General features: G+C 44.6%; 1 protein-coding gene across 5 annotated transcripts in view; it reads left to right on the forward strand.

Moving 5' to 3' along the window:
• The window catches only part of FRMD4A (FERM domain containing 4A), a 275,296-nt gene that overhangs the window by 176,675 nt on the left and 82,524 nt on the right, over positions 1-16,097 (forward strand). For all 5 annotated transcript variants that reach the window (XM_059847481.1, XM_059847480.1, XM_059847479.1 and 2 more), the window contains exons 3-4: positions 424-518; positions 7,566-7,658. In XM_059847481.1, coding sequence (XP_059703464.1) covers positions 424-518; positions 7,566-7,658 — 188 coding nt within the window. The remainder of the gene's footprint in view (positions 1-423; positions 519-7,565; positions 7,659-16,097) is intronic.

Here is a 16,097-nt window from a genome sequence, read left to right on the forward strand (position 1 = left end):
TTTTGGCACTATGTATTTTCTTAGTGTTATGAGCATATAGCTGTGCTGTGTGTGAGAGAGTGGGTGTCTGAATTGTGTTTGCAAAGGCCCTTGATAAAAAGCTTTAACAAGTAAAATTATCAGAGAGGCAGGAGTGGGCTGGTCCTGGTAGATCCGAGCACTGGCAGGCAGCAAATCATCTGTCTGCAGAGACATTAAGTGCTGAATAGGTCAGAATTGCCAGGTTTTTAGTATTTACCTAGGAGGGAAACTACTGCTCATTTCAAGAAGCTAATGTTCCTTGCAGATTTAGCTTGAACACCAGAGGGAACATAAAAGCAACAGCTGTGCAGTAGTTTCAAGGATAGTGTTTTCCTCCTCAAGCACACTGCAGTTCTATCCAATTCTCCTCATTAATCACTTTCTTTCATTTTTGTTTTTCAGCCAAAGCTTTTGGCCAAGGAGCTGCTTGACTTGGTGGCATCTCATTTCAACCTGAAGGAGAAGGAATACTTTGGAATTGCATTCACAGATGAAACGTAAGTGTGAGAAATCAAAGACTTCAGAGGCAACTCTTGGTTACAGAAAATATTGGTGTAGAAATACTGTGTACACCAAGGTCCTAAACCAAGGTCTAGGGAGGCATGGACCAAATTACCACAAAATTTGAGGTTTTGTCTCAAGACAGGCCATATCTATCCCCAGATTAAATGACAAGAATAAAATTTGCACTGGAGAAACATTAAAGGTCTGCCAAAGGCCATGATTAGTACCAGACTGTGACCCCTCAGTGCTACTGCACCACCCTGTTACATTTTTCCAGCTGTTTTCTCTCAGGAGTTACACCATGCTTGGCAGATGGACTGTGTCTTGTATGGACACCCACCTTGGTTTGCAATGGGTTTTTGCTTTGTATGTTAATCAGGAAGAGGCTTCCCACACCTAAAGAATTTTAAATAAACAAGATTTTCAAGCCCACGCTGTGTCCCCAGAACTGCTGAGTCAGTGGTATTGCTGTCACGAGCCAGTTCCGCTCTCCTGCTGAAGTGGCAGAGAAATGTAAATTATCTGCTGCAATAACGATTCAGGATCGGGTAATCAGAGGCTGCTGGATAATTGCACAAACATATCCGCATTCATCTCGGCAGCAATCACCCCTCTAAAGTCAATTCCTTTGGCAGGCACCTGCCTTGGACAGCCTGAGGCCATCTCAGGACACAGCTCCAAGGATGGAGGAATGCTCAGCAACAGGCATGTGCAGAAGCAGGACCTGAATCAGATGAGATCCCAGAATCCATCCCAGCTCACTGACATGAGTAGCTCAGCCCTGTAGATCTCCAACCCAACACAAATTAAGAGACTAATAATGAGACTAATCCTCCAAGGAGAAACAGTAGGAGGCACTTGCCTTTTACAAAGCAGGAGTAAGAAATTGCTCCTACCACAGTGTTTTTTCTTGGAGAGAACAAGTTACTCAGTGGGTGCTGCCTGAGAGGCACAGGAAAGCCATGCAGGGAAGCCACAGCAAAACAGGAGATGAAAATGTTCCCTTAACGGTCCCAAGAGCACAGGTGAGAAACAAGGCACATCTCAAACTGTAACCAGAGAGCAGCTGAGCAAGTCCCAGCTCTCAGTTCAGCTGGGCGGGCACAGGGCTCCCCTGGGAGAGCAAGGGAAGCTAATGAGGAGGTGTCAGCAATTAGAGAGACCCAGCCTCCCCTGGAACTTCCAGGTTTAACTGGGTGAGCAAAGATCTGGGTTAGCAAAGGAAGCAAGTGTGAGAGCTGACAGAGCTTGAAGCTATGTGGCAGATGCAGATGGATCTGCTCAGTCCAGGCAGGATTCAAAGGGTGAGGTGCTGGCATCCACTCACTTGGTCACCTGCACACCTGTAGATGGAGCAGGGTGCTTTTCAGGAGGTGCTCAGCCAGCCCTAATGAAAGATTTGGGGACAACCTCACTAAATCCAAGAAGTGCAGCCCAGAAACAAGCATTAAGTCCTAGCTGGCCTGAAGCTGGTCTGAAGCCCTTCTTCTGTCCCATAGTGACTCTGACATTTGCACTGAGGCTTCTTCAGTGCTGTGAAAATAACCCTGACAAAAGTTGTTGTGTTGTGTTGTATTTCCTCTTCAGTTGTAAAATGCTTTGAAGAGAGTTGGCAAAACCAGCAATTGTTTTATTTGACTGAACACAGCCAAAGAATATACTTGGGGCCTTGGGCAGAGTCTTGGAAATAGATGTCCCAAGCCAGCTTCAGAAAATAAACTGGACTGTCTATACCACAGATCTTAACCTGCAATGTGAAATGGAAGTTTGAAAAATCCCCTTTTTTCAAAAAGTAGTAAAAACAATCTCTTAATGTTTGTTTGCAGGGCACATAACCCAAACCTTTACCTAATACAGACCAGGAATGTAAAAAGAAACCCTTTAATTCTGTGACACAGGCCCTGAGGGATTTCTTCACTCTCCACTGAGTTTCCATGTGCTTTACTTGAAGGGGACTCATAACCAGCTGAAACAGAACAAGCCTTAAATTCATAAATGCAGTCTGAGGTTGGCTAAATGGCAAGTTTAGAAAGAAGAAAAGCCACTAAAGTATTAAATCAATTCTTCTATTTAAGAGTAAAAGCTCTATGAGAGTAATTTATTTAGAAATTATTTAGACTGGGGATTTCCATTCATTAGTTGTGCTCTATCATGACAACCTTAGAAGAAAATCAATAGGAACAACCTTTGCGTTGGCAACTTAATAGTTTCTTGTGATAATGCAGGGTCATTACTGCATTCAGCGTGACTAAAATTAGATTGTCAGACTATTATGGGGGGGGGGGGGAGAATAACACCTCCTATTTTAGTGATCACAGGAACCTTTTATAGTGTGAGCCATTAACTGCAGGAGAGCGCAGGTCAAAAGGGTGTCCCTGTACAGCACCAGGGGCCAAGCTTCACAGGAAGCCAGAAAAGCAATATCCTGCTTGATTAAAAGTGAAAAGGGATGGGGGAAGAGGTTGGGTTTTAGTTCAACTGGTTATGAATCTCCACTAACCACCCTTTCCCTTTGGATCAGCTCCTCCAGCATTCACTAAGAGCAAGTGGCCAGGATTAACCTTCTGTTCACTGCAGACTCCCCATCTGGGCCATGGGCAGGGCTTCCACATCCCTCAGTTGTCCTTAGATCTGAGTCATCTGCTCCATTGAGAGCTACCAAATTTGGCATCCCACACCTCCCTGCAGAGCAGGGTAGCACCCTTCCCTGGAATACCCTCTCATCCCTGGGAGCTGGGGGGAAGCCTATTTCCACCCTGCAGCCATGTGGCAAAGCCATAGAGAGGGAGCAGGTGTCCCACATCCTGGTTGAACAGCTGGTCCAACGGAGGGTACAGCTCAGAGAATAATGTCCTGCTCTGGCATAGACCAGTTCCTTTATCACCAAGTCCACTGTGTTGAAAATTTGTATAGTTAAACTCTTATGGCCCCATGAGCTTCTCAGCCTCTTCAAAAGTAATTGAGAAAATCTGTGAGCTTAAAAGGTTTTTTGTTTCTGTTGCAATTGATGGAAATATAAATAGTTTATATGGGTTATATTATGTGAATTGTTTTTTCTCAATGTCCATTTAATTCAGAATGAGTCTGACACGGAAAGAGTGTGAGTTGGTTCATTGGCCCAAATACCTTTATAACACAAATCAATGTGGATCCACTTTTCAGAAAACTGGACACTAAGCAGTAAAACTGTATAAACAGAACCACCTGGAGGCAAAGTACTCATTGATGTGCCACTCTTTACTTATAAAAGAAAACAGAACTACAGCACACAATCAACAAAATGGACCCTGGGCACCAAAATCCATACTCAGTCTGTATCCTAAATGGACCCAGGTTTTTTTCCTTAAAGCGATTATGTGGTTGTTATTGACACACCAGTTTAACTGCCAACATGACTACAACCAGCAGAGGAAAATTATCTGGCTTCCAGTATTCGACCTCCCTAGAGGTCCCCCACAACTGTGTGCACCATTATTTCTGAATACACTGATAGAAATATCTAAATGAACAAATCGATGGCAATAATGAAACAAAAGCTACTTTGTGTCTCTAAATTGAACCGTGAAGGAAATCCAGCTAGACATGGGCATGTATGAATGGGATCCCAGTGCAAGCTGCCTAAATTGGTCCATGAAAACTGTCAGGATTACTACATGCCATGGGCTATATTCCCATACTTTTCCCTGTCTTACATGGGATTGTGCTCCATGAATAGTTCTGCTGACAACAGGAAGACGGATTCCAGAGCCAATGGCATGGGAGTTTGGCTCCCTGATAGTCCACATTCACAGGCAGATACCAGGGACTGCTCACTGCTGCTGTTCTCTACGTGCCACACATGCACGCTTGAGAACAAGCAGTTAGGTGACAATGTGCAGTGCAGAAGCCCCCAGCGATGAAAGCTTGTAAGTAGTAATTGAGTACAGTGAGCAGTTAGCTCCTGGCAGGGATTTAAGTGACCTTCCTCCTCTGAAGGAGCTTTGGATTTAAGCTCCATGCAGATGAGACTAATGAAGCTCTTCAACCTAAAAACTTGGTGGCAATTAAATGTGTTATGCACTGTGGAAGATCAGACAATCCAGTACTCAGAACTGTGTATGTGATCAACATAAATGTGGAACTAGTATGCATATGTATATATATGGTTATACCAACCAGTTTCTCCTGCTAAAATGCAATGAGAATGAAAAGAGCAAGTCTTTTCAAAATAAGAAATACCTTGAAGTGATTTTTTTGTTCTGTGCACCATGGCTTCTCAACCCTTCCTTGTGCACGTTAGGCAAACCCAGACATTGCTGTTGAATAAACACAGAGGTAGACAGTAAGTCCATTGTCAACAGCTTGCCCTCAGTGGGATCTGGTGTGTAACACCATCAGCTGCTGGTGGCTGCTGCATTGGTGATACAAATGCAACTGGACAGGTTCAGCACAGGATGTCAGGTTTAGTGGGGCTTTTCCTTGCTCTGACAGCATTTTGTACCATGGCCTACATGGTAAATGCTCAGGTTGTACTTAGGCTAGGAATGGGTGAGCGTGGCTAGTTTCAATCCCACATGTAACTGTAGCCTTCACAGCTAATTTCAGCCTTTCTGAGGTCTGTTAAAAGCAACATAACAGCACTTCATGGCCAAAAAAAAGGTGAAATTATAGATTTCAAGAAGGGGGATGCAGCAGGAAAGCTAGATACCACTAATTTTTAGGCTGAGTATCTTTCAACAGGGATTATTTTTGACAGCCTGGAGTATCTGCCTTCTAAAAGCCAAACCTTGTTAAAGTACACATCTATGCTGAACAACAGGGAATGGTGCATGGAACTCACATAGCATGCCAGCAGCAGAAATGATGGAAGGAAAACCCTGCATCTTGCTGCATGCCCAGCTATGCATCCTACCCAGAGCAAGACCAGTTAGTTCCTACATCCAGATGAGTTAATATGGCAATCCTCACCCTGATCCCAGGATGGGCAGATTTGTCCTCAGCCCCTGTACTGCAATGGAGACATATGAGGTGACCAGTTTGTCTTGAAAATCTGCTTTATATCACTCCTTTCCAGTCAACACACGGCCAGCAAATCTGTGCCCCTAACCCACAGTATAGCCTGCCCTTTACCTAAAGTGAAAAAATAGAGAAAAAAACTATTTTAAAATTTTATCTAGAGAAAAAGCTGTCTGAAAGTTACAATATCTTGGAAGGAAACACATGGGTGTCTAGAGCAGGGACTAAAACAAGCTTTGTTCCTTTGGTACACCAAAAGATGTCCAGGATGAGTCTGAAAAGTCCCTGACTCCACATGTATCACTTGTACCTAGTTGAGACTTGCTACATTTACAAAACAGATGCAAAGGCTGCTTAAACTGAATGCCTGACTTCTACATGGCAAAATTTGAGGAGAGCTTCTTTCTCCACATATTGATCCTGAGCCCACAAGAGTGATGGGTGGAGCTCAGCAGTAATTTAGAACCCCTTGGTTTGAAGCAGCATGCTGTGCTCAGGTGAGCACACACAATGTCCCAGCAGGGTTCCAGAGCTGCCTGGGCAGGAAGGTCCCTGAGGTGCCCATCCTCTTCTGCACCTCCATAAGTCAGGGCAGCAGTACAGAAATTCCCATTGAAGCCAGGTGATTCAAAGCCTCCTGAAAGTGCTACTTTCCCCTTTATTTATTTTTCTGGGAAAGATGGAGTGGGGGGGCTGTAAATCCAGTTAAATTGCTACAGGGATATCATTGCTTACTTTCTAAAAGGGTTTCTCAGTTGCCCAAAGCTCATGCACATGAAAACCCTTGTGAAAGCTGAGTATTTTGCTGTATATATCCTTTGCTGTATATATAAGGCTTAGCAATGTACCCTGTATATACAGGGTACATTGCTAAGGCTTGTGGCAATCCTAGAAGGTAATTTAATAGTTTGTTTTTTTTAAGCAGGCTGGTTTTTTTTCCTTTTTTTCATTTTCAATGGAATGAAGAATTATTCTTGAGGATTATCATGAGCTGGTGAATAGGCACTGGAATAAAGCTCAGGACATCTGAGTTCCATTTCCTGCTTTATTTGCTGCAAGATTCTCCCCCAAATCATTTCAACTCTCTCTCCCCTTGCTTGTCTAGACAGCAGAGTACTGAAGGCAAGGGCTGCCTCTCCCTCTGGGTGAAATCTGGTCTGACTGAAATCAACAGCCAAAAGCTCACAGGATGCAACCCTAGCATCACTGAAGGCAATGGCAAAAATCTGGCCAGCTTCAGTGGGGCCTGAATGTCACCCTAGGTATTTCCACAGTGCCTAATTTAACAGGGCCTTTATCTCAGCTGGGGAGTGAGATACCCCTGTAATACAAATGATGGTATTTATAAAGTACCTCTCATGCACACACAGCACTCTACAATGTGGGGAACGTGACAAAGAACAGAGCTCCTGCCCAGCAAAGCTTCCAGCAGCAAGGCAGGAATGGATAAATTATAGGAGAAAATAACGACAGGTACCATCTAGGCAAAAGAAAAGCAGCATGTGGTAATTGTAGCTGGAACGCTTCATGGAGCAGCTGTTTTTCAAGAGCTCTCTGAAGAAGGAAAAAGGAGGGCTGGGCAAACCTAGAGAGGCTATTGCAGGCATGTGGGTGGTAAATAAACTGTCTGAGACTGTCGAGTCAGGTTTAGCCTTGAGTGAAATACTGCAGGCATTGTGGAAACTCTTAACCATAAGGATTTCTAATGAAAATCTTGACAGACTTTTAATGATACAACTGCTCCAGGGGCCTGTAATAAAAAGGTGAAGCTTATAACATTTTGGGCTGTCCTGATTGCTCAGTGCTGCCAGCTTTCACCCTGACAGATTGAACTTTAGCAGTTCGATTCCCAGACTGAAACACTGCCAGGATGATATCGCCTCTGCTCCTCAAACATTTATTGTGTGTTTTTAAAATATCATGCAATAGTCCAGGGCAAATAGCACACATTTTGATCCACATTTTGTAACATCTCAGACCTCATTGCTGTGAGGAGTGAGAAAGCTCTTTGGTGCCAGGCTCAAAACTGTCTCTTCTCTTGCCAGGGGACACTTGAACTGGCTTCAGCTGGACCGCCGGGTGCTGGAACATGACTTCCCCAAAAAGTCAGGACCAGTTGTTTTGTACTTTTGTGTCAGGTAAGTGCCTGATGGCAAGCCCTTCCCATGGGATACAGCTACAGACAGCCTGTTTCCTGGAGGCCAGGAAGCGAGGCTGTCAGTTTCTCAGAAACACCTGTGGGCAAACAAACACAAACACAAAGGTTTCTTTTGAGTTACTTGGCTTTGCAAACTCTTCTCACACAATTTTAAACAAGTAGTAGCCACACCAACACCCACAGATGTCCACAGGGAAATGCTGTCTGAGGGAAAGATCAAATGTTATGTATTTACACTTCTACTTGTGGGCTTTGAGCTGCAAAGTCCAAGCTGAGTAGGGTGGCAGAACAAAGCCCTCCTTCTGCCAGCATAACCCACCTGAGCCAGCAACCTGCAGGGAAAACACTCTCTTCCTCACTGGTGAGCCATCAGTCTCCTCTGGATTGTGCCCACAGTGTGCATTCTGTCAGAGACCAAATTAATCCCTGTACAGCTCTGTCATATTCACCTTCTGAACTCAGTGCTAAACTGAATTACCCACAAATAGCAAATGATGGCATTTTATGGCAGCCAGTTGGTTTCTACATGGCTGGACCAGACTATAAAAGTTTTAATGAAGATTACAGCAGTATGGGAGCTTCAAACTTCATCTGGGATTTTTACAAGGAACTGTTAGTGTTTGGAAGCTGCTGGAAGCTGGCAGTGCTTTTATGCACACAGTGCCTTTGCCTCCAAGGGAGATATTTTCTGAGAAGACAAATTTGCTCCTGCAGCTTTGAAACGCCCAGAGAGAGGCCGGGGGCTAGGATGGCATATGTACAAAATTAAGTTGAGGGTTTTGACTTACTTTTAATGGATAGCTCATGTCTAGAACAAGCCAGCACAGCGTAACTGTGTCTTTTTCTGTTAGGCTTTCCACTCCAGTGTTATATTACATCTGACATCACTCTCATTCATTCCATAGTACCCACAAAAAATGAAGACCTACTTTTGAGTTTCTTCCCCTGAGTGAAGCTTTTTTTCCTTCCACATAGTGATTGTCATTCATTTAACTTCCATTACAAGGCAGGCTTTTCAGGAGAAGAGACTCTTTGTTCTGTTATGGCCCCATATTTCGTGGTGGAGAGATCTTAGGACAAATCAAGACTGCACAAAGCCCTGTGAGTCCAGAATTAGCCTGATATCTCCCCAGTAAGAATTTAGTCCATATTTTGGGTGCTTCAAACCATAAGGGTAGACCTAGAGCTGAGCACCTTCAGCATGTGAGATCCAGATACACCTCTGCTTAGAGCTACACGAAAATGTTGATGCTCATTGAGACCATGGCCAGTCAGTTACCAGATACTTTGTCCAGGGCCAGACTGGGGAGTCTATGCTAAGACAGGGATCCCATGGAAAGCAGGGAAAGCCCTGAGTGAGCAAGAGCTAAGTGCTGGGCTTAGGAGTAGAACTGTAAAATGTGTGAAAGCCTGTGCTACTGAGCCACTCTCATATTCATTTCAAAGACCACTCAACAAGCATAAATATTGCCATCTGTATTGTTTTATGAAAGTTGGCAGCACAGTGGAGACCAGTCATTCTAGCGGGATCCCAGCCAAGAGGCATCCTAGGATACAGATCCATCTAACAGCTAGTGAATGAGTGACCCCTCCTGTTCTGGAATCTCAATCCATAGGGAAAAACTCAGCATTCAGTGCCTGCATGTGTGAAAACCAGACTGACTCTGGGCTTATACTCTTACTGATGGCAGTAATGAGTGGGTTGTCACACTGAGTTACAGTTTGGATTGGACTGGGAGCCAGATGCCTCAAGAGTGAGGAACGGGCATTAACTTACTGTGCCTTTTCTACTGCTTATTTCCCTTGCGGATGTCGATGCTGGCAGAAGTTGAAAACATTTCCCAGCACATAAGGAGTTCCCATGTCCATCCCTAAATCTGATCTGAGCAGAAGGCAATTGAAGACACCTACTCCAGCCAGATGGCTGGAGTTGGAAAGGCCCCACATATCTGTTACCCAGTGGTTTCAGTTCTGGCTTGAGAACTAAAGCAACGGCTAAAGGAAAGCTCTAGAGACCCACCCATAGACAGGGGTTTATTTTCACAATCTGGGGGTATGCAGCAGCTTGCAGAGCCATTCATAAACATACCATAAACAGAATGCTCCCTCTCCCCTGCTGCCATCAGGCAGAAAGCAGAGATAATTAGTGCTGTACTATACCTAATCACAAATGTGTTAATTTGTAAGGAACTTCATGCCCATGACACCTACTATGTCACAGGTAAAGGCTTGCCTGTGGTTGCAGATGCCTTTTTCCATTACCCAAGCATTGTAGCTGACAAAGCTTAGGTTGATGCTGGGAGTCCTAAATGGAGAGATACAAGTAATACAAGTAACTGGATGTGCCAGATGCTCATGACACAGAATTCTGTTTATTGCATCGGGATTTAGTAATTGTGTGGGTTTTTCCCTCTAGTTGAAGTAAATGTACAGTTCAATCACACTGCACAACTACTGAAGAGATGAAGCCTCAGGCAAGAAAAGTAAAGGGTAGTTTGTGAAGAGGAGAAGCTACACTGAAAACATTTTTGCCTTTAATGTGACCATCAAATGGTTTTTACCCTCAACATTCCTGCAGCAATGCTGAAGGGCAGCATGCCCACCAAAGATGCCACAGATTTTAGCCTGCTCTAAAAGTACATTTAAAGGGAAGCTTGCCTTCTTAAGAAAAGGCTTCTTGAAAGAACTGTGCCAAAAATAGGAAGTTTCACAAGCTTTGCAGTGTGAAATTCTCCTCCCTTTTTTTAAATCTCTGCAGCACTGTTGAAGCTTTGTCTTTTGACACACATTTCCTTGGGGTTTGACATTGTTGAACACTGATCTCCAGTGTCTTTCCTCTCTTCTGTTATCAAAGACCAAAAATTTCACAGCACTGTGTCAAAGGAGGGGGATTTTAGAAGGATGTTTTTAGCATTGTTTTGTAAGAATTTGCTTCTTCCATTGTTCATTTACACAGCTACTGAAGCCTCTCTGTCTTCAGGTTGTCATCTAGTGCTTCAATGAAAGCTTTCCACTGAGAACAGCATAGGAATCTAGGAAGCAATCAGAACTCTTGGGCAGCTGTGAACTGCCCGTGGCTGTTGTGCAATATTATTTTATAAGACTCTTCTAATATCTGTTTACACAGTTCGAAAGACACACATGAAAGCAAGAGGGAGTGCCATGTGTCTTGCAGGGGAGGAGGGATGTTGGGCAACAGAATGGGAGTGATATTAGTTCTCACCTTAGAATTAGCTGCTCTAGATGGCTTCCTATAGCCCTGGTTACTTGGCTGTTAGTTAGGCTAATTCCCTGTCTCAGAGGGTTTACAAGATTGATGAAAGTCACCACTGAAGTCCAGGAAAAGCAAAGGATGGGGATGAAGAAATGAGGGGTTGCCTGATTAGTTGATTTTACAGAGGCATTTTGAGGCCAGAAGAGAACAGAGAAAATGTACCTCACACCATGAGCCTTGGGGTAAAGTGCAGGAACCTAAGTACAGTGTGGAGACCTGGGCAGCAGAGGAGCTAAATAGAAATTCCAGGGTTCAGAGGTACAAATACACCCTTTTGTCTGGGAAGGAAGCATTTTGCTCAGACTCATACAGACAGAAAGAAGGCAGAGTTACTCCTTTTGTGTAAAGCTTTGATGTGAGAGAGAACCAGAGCACAGACATGGTGTTTGTTCATGGAAAGCAAAGTTGGCCAGGCTCTGCAGTGAGTTCTCATCCTCAAACAATGGCCATGTGAGATTAGCAATCCTTAGCAAAGGAACCACCAGCATGGGTCTGATCTCTTTATCTTCTGTATGTTTGTCATGCTGTTAATTTATATGAACAAGCTTAGCAAATAAAATTCACTCCACTGGTGGATCTTTTCCCAGGAATGAATATATTTGTTCTCAGGGCAACTCCACCAGCTAAACAGTGACAACTCACTGCAGAAGTCGTCACACTAAATCAGAATATGTCTCACATGGAAAGGCTTTTCTTTCAGAAAGGCATGGAACAAAATGTGAAATAAATCCTCAATACTCAAATACACTGTGGGGCAGAGTTTGTATCTACGGGCTGGCAGTATTCCCACAAAGGAATGCCTGTGTTCAGCAACATCTGGCATGTGTTCATATATACTGGCTAGGCTGAAGTCAGCATGGGAGCTGTGGGGGCTCTGGACTCTCAATATTGAGGCCAGACATTTTGCCAGGTTGCCACAGTTACTACAGAACAAAGTGGCCCTAAATAAGAGACTGGCAGTGAAACACAGAGTGAAAGCTCCTGGGTGTCTGTGCCCCCTTAACCTGAAGGAACATAGCTCTGTGTGCAGTGGAGGAGGTCCAGGTCTGACCTGGCAGCTGGGGCAGGTGGGCAGTCTGAGATGAGATTCACCACACCAGAGCTGAGATCTTTACCTGGCAGACAGCTCTATGTCACAGCTAATTAGTGCAGCCTCCCTATATAACCACTGGAAAGAAATAGTCACCTTTCAGGAGCAATTAATCTGACTTATTTCATCTGACTCATCCAAAGATGACTGCTTTGGAATTCAACAGGTTGCAGGCTTAAAAAACCTGTGTCTCTTCTCTGACCTCAGAGCCCTTCTCAGATGTAGGCATATTCACTTGATGCATCCCTCTGTCCTACCAAGTCTATAAATTTAAAATTATTATTTCAAGCCAGGGTTGAGGAAGTGTGGTTTCACCTGGCTATCTAAATGGAATTGGACCAGATTTCAGCTGTTAATGAGGCCTTATGCTATTTTAGTCTTTCAGCTCTTCTTTGTAGGCATCTTTAAACCTGTATTCCATTAGAAAAGGACTAATGCTAACGGTGAAAGAAGCAAGAGGCCATTTGAAAACAGCTGACCTGGGAAGGGAGACAGTTGTTCTTCATAGGGCTAGCCGGACCTTAGAACTTGTCACTGAAATGCATTTCTGCCTCACTCATGGACCAGAGACTTACGGGATGCAGATTCAGAACATCCTGCTCCCAACTTCCCCAGCAGACTAGCGTGGGATCCCAGCAGACCATAGCTGTGTATGCCACTCACATCCACTCAGCTTTGCTTCTTTCCAAGAAATCAGATTAGGGGTTGCAATGACAGCAGCCTGCCTTGTCAGGAAGATCTGAATAGAACCACACAAAATTAATCTCAGCAATTTATTTCTCTTGCACATAATAGGCTGTGTTTCTCCATCCACAGTTTTCCACACCAGAGAAGGGTATGTGGTGCTCCAGCACTTTGCTCCAGGAAGGGAATGAGGGAGGAGGAAGGAGCAGACAGCCCTCTTTCTGCCCCGTGGTGTGAAACTGGGGTTTTCAGGGACTGGGGGAAATGCACAAACAGATTATCAAACATATTAAATTTGCAGCCAGGGGAGAGGAAGAGAAGGGGCAGAATTTGCTCTCACCCAAGTTTCATCACACCTGTTACCACCCAGGAGCAGTTGCTGGGGCAAAATTACATATATACAAATCACTCTGCTCCTCTGTTGTTCCTCTGTCCTGTGCAGAGCCCTCTGCACTGCAAGGAGGGCAGTGCCAAACCTCAGTTTGCCATGGAGCTTGAGCTTCCCAGGAGAGCTCAGGGAACTGCTCTGAGATGTTTCAGCACCTTGAGGTGCTCCATCCACATTCTCATGGCTAGCTGTCTCTTCCCAGAGCTCCTTGCAGCTGTGCTTTCTCCCTCACCTACTGCCAGTACTGAGCCAGAAAATCCCTGAGTTTGTGCTACACATAAGGCGAAACAAAGAGCCATCTCCTGCTCACTTTATAGCTCTACATCTCTGTGCACTGCTGTGGGATGCTGTAGAAACAATAGCAAAAAACAGAATATAGAACCCACATAATCAAGCCAGTTCCACCAAGCTGCTTTCAGGGGCTCCTGTGAGCTGCTCTGTCTATAAAGCCCATGCCATAGCCCAGATCTCTTTGCACAGCATGTGTTTTGCTGGTTGGTGTGCACCAGCTGTGTGTATGCTAAGCAGGAAGATCCCAAACGCCAGCAGCCCTGCAAACCCCCTCCTCCCAGCCAGCCGCAGCGTATAAATACAGCCACTCAGACCTTGTTTGTGCTGGAAGACAAGGCTCCCTGCAGACAATTTATTGCAGCCTTCCCAGGGTGGCCCCCTGCTCTGCTCACCCGGGGGAAGGTGTAATAAATTGCCTGCAGGGAGGCTGTGCTCCTCAGAGGCTCTTTAGAGATATGAGAAACTTCTGTCCAGTCAGAAGATTTACTTGTGTGAAAACCGACCTTTGCTTGAGGAAGGGAACTAATGGGGCTCTGCTACTTAGCACACAGCTCTGAGCTAAGCCATCCATTACACACACATCTTAATAGCAGTCTGGCTCTTGAGTCCCATAACATCATTTCTGTTTTCTGCTTAACTAGGAATATATTTGTATAAGTGAGCTGTGTTGAGAGAAGGGGATAAGTTGTTTTTCCTTTCCATTCAGCTACCCGAGGGGCCAGAAAAAGCAACAATTCTGAAAATTTGTTGTTTTGAGCCACATTTTGAATGTGTTGATGCTGGCAGCATTGTCTTGTCTAATTTTGGGAAGCATTTAGACTGCATGATAGGTACCATGCAGAAATGATGGATTCTGTCAGTGTAGGATTTGTAGCTAATTTGGATCAAGCTGCAATAGCTGTGTCAGTGCCTACACACGGATTCTCTGACTGGGTCAAAGTCATGCAGACATTGTCACTGTTTTCACTGCAACTTGGGTGTTCATACCTTACACCAGTGGGTGTGATGGGCTGTCATCAGTGCACAACAGGAAGGTCTGCTATGAGGGGTCCCATCACCATGGCATTGACCATGGGCTGAGTCAGTAAATAAGTGACCCTCATGCCAGCTTTGACAGACAAATCATTCCTTCATGTGCTGCTGACAGCACATGGGACAGCTGGAGGGGGTTTTATTCCTAAAATGGCCTGAAATCCTTAAATAAAAGATGCTCTCTAGATGCTGTGGGGTGGTGTTATGCGAGACAGTGCACCCAGCAAGTTACCTCTAATAGCCAAGATGTGACTCCTGGCAATGACCAAAGAGCAGGAAAGGGCTGTGCTGATGCTCAGGAGATTAGGGGCAATTCCCCTGGTGACTGAGGGAAAAGAGGTGGAAGGCAGTGTGCTGCTGTGATCCAGTCACTGCCCTCACCTCACATTTGGGACATATAAGCATATCGCTCCAAGCCAAGAGGAGCTGCAACAGCTTTTGTACAAAACCACGTATTTTTGTGCAAAGATGCACTTCTGCAAGCCGAGCTAAGCTCCAGGGGACATTACAGTGGTGGAGCAATTTACAGACTATGTTGAGCTGAGTTGCTGCTTTTATAGCCTGGGCAGGCTGGGTTCCCCATGTGGGTAGGGGGCAGAGGGCTTACTATACTCAGGTCAGTGCCTTTGCTTAATGCTGTAACCTGATATGAGGGAGGAATGTAGCTGCACTTCCACCTTGATTCCTTCTCTTCTCTATGACCACTTGGTATTTTGCAAAGACTCCCAGGATATACAGCCTAGAAGAGATGAAGAGAGATGGTCTCTATATATTCCAAAGCAGATCCCTAATGATTTTGTACATGGAGAAGATGAGGCATAGGAATGAGCAAATATCCCCAAAGCACATGGTTTTCCAGGGATTCAATGGGCCAACATTTTAGAAGCACCAAGAAAAAATGATTGACAGTAGGTAAAGATGCAGAAAACTTCATAATATAGTGCAGCTGGTGAGAAAGTGAGAGGGGACAGGCTCAGGTTAAAAAATATCCACAGCTTTTTATTTTGTTAGCTGTGATTCCCTGTATTTCTGGAATCAAATTCATCTCCAGTGTTATAATTTCCCCTGCAACGAGGTAAAAGTTGACACAGGTCTCTCTTGCTGCCTCCTCTCCCCTGCATACCAATCCCAGGTGCTGGATGTGGAGGGCTTGAGCATGGCACAGGCAGAGGAGATATGACACGGGATCCAAAGCAAAATGAATGCAGAAGGGGAGGTAAACTGAGCTTTTTAGCTGATTATCTTTCCTGACTGATTACTTAACAGGCCAACTATTTAACATGAGCATTGTCTGCTTCTAAGTGTCAGCACATAAAAGTGTGTAGCCATGACTATTAGCAAACAGGGCTGGAACATAAAAGGAGCTGTGCAGCCTGTGCTGGTCAGAATACTCATTTAGCATGAGACACTGGACATAATGACATCTGCATTTAAGTCCATTATACTACCACATACGATTTTTCTTTTCCTGGTTAGCAAATGGCCTCATATTTTTCAAATTATCCTCTGAGGTTCTGAATGACGTGGTGAGGGATAATGAGCCAGACCCCAGGATGGATGAGGCAGAAAAGGGGTGTTCTCCTTTACCCATTCCTTTGTAATAATGAAATAAAGAGTAGTCCATTGAGAGGGTCACTGAGCTCTGCTGACAGCTCTGTCT

This window comes from Haemorhous mexicanus, chromosome 5, assembly GCF_027477595.1.
Source record: "Haemorhous mexicanus isolate bHaeMex1 chromosome 5, bHaeMex1.pri, whole genome shotgun sequence".
Taxonomy (NCBI): Eukaryota; Metazoa; Chordata; class Aves; order Passeriformes; family Fringillidae; genus Haemorhous; species Haemorhous mexicanus.